The 5,551-nt window shown below is 42.2% G+C and overlaps 1 protein-coding gene across 1 annotated transcript in view; it reads right to left on the reverse strand.

The window, feature by feature from the left end:
- LOC107757059 (NAD kinase-like) overlaps window positions 1–5,551 on the reverse strand; it is a 78,499-nt gene that overhangs the window by 19,020 nt on the left and 53,928 nt on the right. Inside the window, exons 7-8 of the mRNA XM_016574430.1 lie at window positions 699–801; window positions 251–372 (exon numbers count right to left, since the gene is read on the reverse strand). Of these exons, the coding sequence (XP_016429916.1) occupies window positions 251–372; window positions 699–801 (225 nt within the window). The remainder of the gene's footprint in view (window positions 1–250; window positions 373–698; window positions 802–5,551) is intronic.

Raw genomic sequence — 5,551 nt, forward strand, 5'->3', positions numbered from 1 at the left:
GGGGGGGATTCTCCCCCATCTATTCCTATTTGTTATAGATTGCAAAGGACTTACTCTGTTACTAAGTTATTTTAGCGGTATTACTACTAAATTGAAATAGTTTGATAAATGGTTCACATGTCTACCTAAAGAAAGGGCAATTAAAATTAAACACACTACTGAAATCCAATATGTAATGAAAGTTTTGACTGAACAGTTACTGTAATTCCCTAAAAAAGTCAACAATGAGCAATAGGGCTCTGGTACTCACTTGATACTGCATAGTTTTGTTCCCATTAGTGACTAAACTCATTTCCTCCACAGATCCATTCTCTCTATATTCTTTCACTACCTTCACTTCTAGACGACTGCGTAGAATTATCGCGGCATTTCCTACAAAAAGAACAAGAAATACTGCATTAATTCTTTACATACACACTGTTTACAAAACATTATAAATATACTGCACGAAAACATGAACTAAAACATTAAGACAAGCAAACAGTACTGGCATAGTATTAGGAATTAAAACAGACAAGATATTTTCATTGAATTAATTATATTTTTACATAAAGCAACATTACTCTTCCAAAATTAAATATCCTGGATACAAGGTAAATAGCTGCAAAATGTTGATGCCTACCATATGAAATAGCCTTTGGAATGGCTTGTGTCAGATTGTGAAAAATCAGATGTCTACTCACAGTGTAATGACTTACCTTCTATAACCTGGGTGACCTGAGATTGGAATGTGTCGAAGTTAAATGGTGTAAGAAAGCCCAGAGAACCCAAATGGAAGGCCATGACAGGAGGCACACTCTCCTATATCATACACACACATTTACATTTAAGCTTTTAAGGAGTGTTCACACAGACAACAATCTGAAGTAACAAAGCTACTAGAAGTCATTCAATTTCTAATAGAGGTTGCAATTTCTGGCAACATAAATGACATGAGGTGAGCAGATTACGTGAGAAAAGGTTCATTTTATGCAAATGAACAGTGACTATGGCTACAAAAACTGAAAACAAAGATAATAAACTGATAAAATATCAAAGATTTTTTTTGCAAGATACATAATTGTTGAGCACATAAATGCATAGAAAACTAGATACATTTCAATTCGTTCATAAGCCTACAGTGTCAGTAACGTCAAACTGTCCTAATTAATGAGTTTCAAGCAGTCTGAACCTCAGATTTTATTTTACTTCTATGGTGGTGCATGAGGAACATGAAGAAACAAAAGTAAAATTTCTCAGAGTTTGCAGCACAAGCTCACTGACTGAGTTCTGAACTCTCTTTAAAGATTCCATTCTAATGAACAAGGCACATGCACTGTAAATAAGAGATTTACTCTTATCCATACTCCATAACTCATATACATTTCCTTGAAAAGAAGCAAGCCATGAGCAAGGCTATTCATACAGTTGTACCAACATGTAAAATACAGAAAGCCACGCCTTCTCTCAATCAAATACACATGAGCCTGCTAATCAAGGTGTTTAGAGTTACTTGGAAATTACAGGCAGGTGTGTTGGACCAGGCTTAGAACTGAAGACTAGAGGAAGGTAGCTCTCCAGGAGCAGGGTTGGAGATCTCTGATTTACACCTTTCTTTGAACTAGCCAGATTAGCCATCTTTTTAAAGCTCTGTGTAAAGCAAATATTAGTTCATTTTAAACAGTGCTTACAAATGCAGCTAGTAACAACATAAAAATCCTGTTGTAACATCAATTGTCAACACTTTATTTTAAGGTGTCTTTATTACACGTTACATGTTCTTACTATTATAATAACAATAAATTATTAACTAAATAATAAGCCAAAGCCAAACTTATTATTTATTAACTAAATAATAAGCCAAACCCTAACCATATAGTAAGTACATGAATAGTTAATTAATATAAGTACTTAAATATATAATTACACTGTAAGAAGGACACCTTAAAATAAAGTGTAACCATCATTTGTTATGTTAGTATGAGCAGACAAACCTTCCATTTATACCCTGAAAAAAAAAATGAATTTGACCATAATTAAATATACCATAATTAAATTTAAAAAAAATTTAAATTTGTGTTATTGTGTTGTTATTTTTTTAACATTTGTGTTTTGAACGAACCTATTTAAATCAAGTAAAGTCAACTAGAACAAATTAGAAGAAATATAATATGTCGAATAAACATGTTTATCATAAAAGTGTTTACTTCCTGGGTTGTTGACTTGTTGTATTCACATGTTCACTTAGAGGTTTTTATGAACCGATGTGTCTAATACTAGAATTATATTAAAAAAGATAAGATAATCTTTGAATGACCTGATGTTTTTCATCTAAAATGGGCAAATATATGTATTATGGAGCGCTGAACACTCTCATAAGGTGAGAGTGTTCAGTACATAAGTACACTCCCCACTTCGTGGCCTAATGGTTAGAGAGTCGGACTCGTAACCCAAAGGTTGCGGGTTCGAGTATCGTACCGGCAGGGATTGTAGGTGGGGGGAGTGAATGTACAGCGCTCTCTCCCACCTTCAATACCACGACTGAGGTGCCCTTGAGCAAGGCACCGAACCCCCAACTGCTCCCCGGGCGCCGCAGCAAAAAATGGCTGCCCACTGCTCCGGGTGTGTGTTCACAGTGTGTGTGTGTTCACTGCTGTGTGTGTGCACTTTGGATGGGTTAAAATGCAGAGCACTAATTCCAAGTATGGGTCATCATACTTGGCCACATGTCACGTCACTTTCACTTTCTTTCATAACATAATGTATATTTCATTTACTTGAAGCCGGAAGCCGCTCTCTCACACAAAGTCTAAAACGAACTAGATTCATAGAGGTAATAACTTGTCAAGTTAGTATAGTGGCTTTAAAAACACATGCTTTTACATTTTCTTTCATTGCATTATGACAATGCATAAGTACAAACCAATCAAAAAAAATTGTCGTCATAAAATATAGGGAAAATGTTATAGGATACAAATAATTGGTTATTGTTAAGTAGTGAGATAAGAAAAAAATTAAAAACCTGTTAGATGAATTGCAGAATAAAATGGTATCTAAAACACCTCAGATAATAATAATTTGTTGCTCACTTGCCTGTGAGATTTTTTCCCTCTCTATCTAAAGGCACAAGAGGGACATATGGAGCAATTGTTTGGATCCTAAGCTTTTGGTAAGAGTCTTTAATGCTATATTGACTCATGCTTTAAGGAAAAAGAAAAGTTCATTAATTCTGTTCCTCACATTTATGAACAGTACAATTAATGTATTCATCAGCTGCCACTGTAGATTTTAGTCAATAATCCTTACATTTAAGCAATATAGTGATGCCTATGTTTGGATCACTAACATCTATTAATGGCCAATGTTTAAAATTGAGTTGATATAACTAAAAAACACTGAGAAAGTTCAACTTAATTTTTTTTGTCGAAAAGTAAGATAAATTAAATTAGTGTAACCACTTGACTTTAAAACTTTAAAAAATTTAGTAAATTCAAAGTCATTTTTTTCAGTGCATAAACGATCATTTATCGCCTGCTTTCACTACACACTTTCTGTGAATGAAAACTGACCTGTAATGAGCATGATTTACACAAATAAAAAAAATAAAAATACAAAATGTTTGTCCTAAATTGAATAATTCTGATGGTTTTCTTTCTAGAAATACATAAATGGCACAAAATATGTCATGAATGTTTATTGAGTATTTTGTATAAGGGGATCAAAATGGCAATATTTAGTTCCCTTTCAGTCGGTCACTCCGAGTCACGTTGGTGACCGACGAATTGGGATCTCGCTTAGAGAGACCAATCCACTTCGAGTGTAAACTAAATGAGCCAATGCACATTGGCATGCGATGATTGCATCCAGCTGCCGCTGATCACAGCGTGAGCATAAAAAGGCAGCCGGTGCAACGCATACCAGCTTTTCGCTTCAGAGCCGAGCGACAACATCGTTCTGCTCCTACCAAACTGCTTCGTGTGTGACGAGTCTAGTGCGCTCTCGGGAGCTTTTTGTGTTGGCGGACAGTGCTTCAGCGGTGGTTGTTCCTGTGTTGAGTTGGTTGCGCACTTCAGGCTGCACTACCCCTGTCGTGCTGCCAACGGCCGTTTCCCCTGTGCATCTCAGCACGTAAAAGAGCATTTCCCTAAAAGAGCCAATTTCTCTAAAAGAGGACAATAAGCGGATGTGTCTTTGTAAAGACGATGGATCGTCTTTTTAAAGATGCCGTTTCACCCATGCATTTCTGGATAATCTAATCGTTACCTGGCGCCGGGTGATGGTCACGATCGCTGCCTCACGTGCCTGGGCATTTAGCACGCTGAGATGGCGTTTGTGGATGAGTCATGTTCTCATTGCGGGAGGATGATCATCTCGGAGTCGCGGGCCAAGCTCCGTTACCTCAAAGGGGCGGAGCTCCGTTTGCTCTGCCTCAATCTAGTTCTCGTCATGGCGGCAGTCAGGCGGGGGCTACTTCAGGCAGTAGCCACGCTGAGGTGGCGTTCACGGATGAGTTGTGTTCCCATTGCGGGAAGATGACCATCTCGGAGCTGCACAGAAGCAGACTGAGGCGGTTCGTCACACCCTGCCCCGGCGGGCAGCTGCTGCCTCCACCCGGCCGCAGCGCCCCAGCCTGCTCGTTGCCGAGGGCGGCCCCCTGCGTCCACACCTGCTCCCGCGCCGCATCCGCAGCAGCCTCCAGCAAGCGGCGCAGTGGAGCTGGGCGTAGGCAGGCCGCCCCACCTGTCCAGGCCCCCATCAAACCTGGCGGTGAGCAAAAGAGCAAGAGGCCCCGGGACGGGCGACCCAGAGAGGGAGGAAGCTGCTCTCGGGGGATGGTGAAGGCCGCAGGCAGCTGCTGCCTCCACCTGCTCCCGCGCCGCATCCGCAGCAGCCTCCAGCAAGTGGCGCTGTGGAGCTGGGCGTAGGAAGGCCGCCACACCCGTCCAGGCCCCCATCAAACCTGGCGGTGAGCAAAAGAGCAAGAGGCCCCGGGACGGGCGACCCAGAGAGGGAGGAAGCTGCTCTTTGGGGGATGGTGAAGGCACTTCTCCCTCCCCCGGAGGAGGGCCGGGTGGAGAATCTGGAAAATCTCGACGAGAGAGCGGTTTTCTCTGTCCCTGGGTCCCAGGAGGACACGGAGAGTCGTGGACGGACCAGCACCATACCACACTCATCCTCCTCCATTGCCAGCAGGCAGCAGCGGGCGGTTCGAGAGCATCAGCAAAGGCCTTACTCACACACCCTCTGCCAAACTGTGAAACCAGGTAAGCGTTGCACCGCACACTCAGACCCCTCTTCGGTCCGCTCACAAGCCACCCGGTCCCTGCGTTTAACCTCGCTGCCCCACTGCGGGTACGGCGGTGGTTCCGCTGGTCCCGCTTGCACGGTGTCTGGGTGCCTGGCTAGCGCTACCCAACCCGTCTCATTGGCTTCTGCGGACCCAAGAAAGGCGGTGGGTTACGACCAATCTTGGATCTGCGTGTCTTGAAGTGCTGAACTGCTTGAATTCATTTAAGGACAGGACAGCGGTCCCACTGAAACTATTTCAGAGGCTCCTGGGGCATATGGCAGC

The sequence above is a fragment of the Sinocyclocheilus rhinocerous genome, unplaced genomic scaffold (assembly GCF_001515625.1).
Source record: "Sinocyclocheilus rhinocerous isolate Xijiao unplaced genomic scaffold, SAMN03320098_v1.1 scaffold233, whole genome shotgun sequence".
NCBI lineage: Eukaryota > Metazoa > Chordata > Actinopteri > Cypriniformes > Cyprinidae > Sinocyclocheilus > Sinocyclocheilus rhinocerous.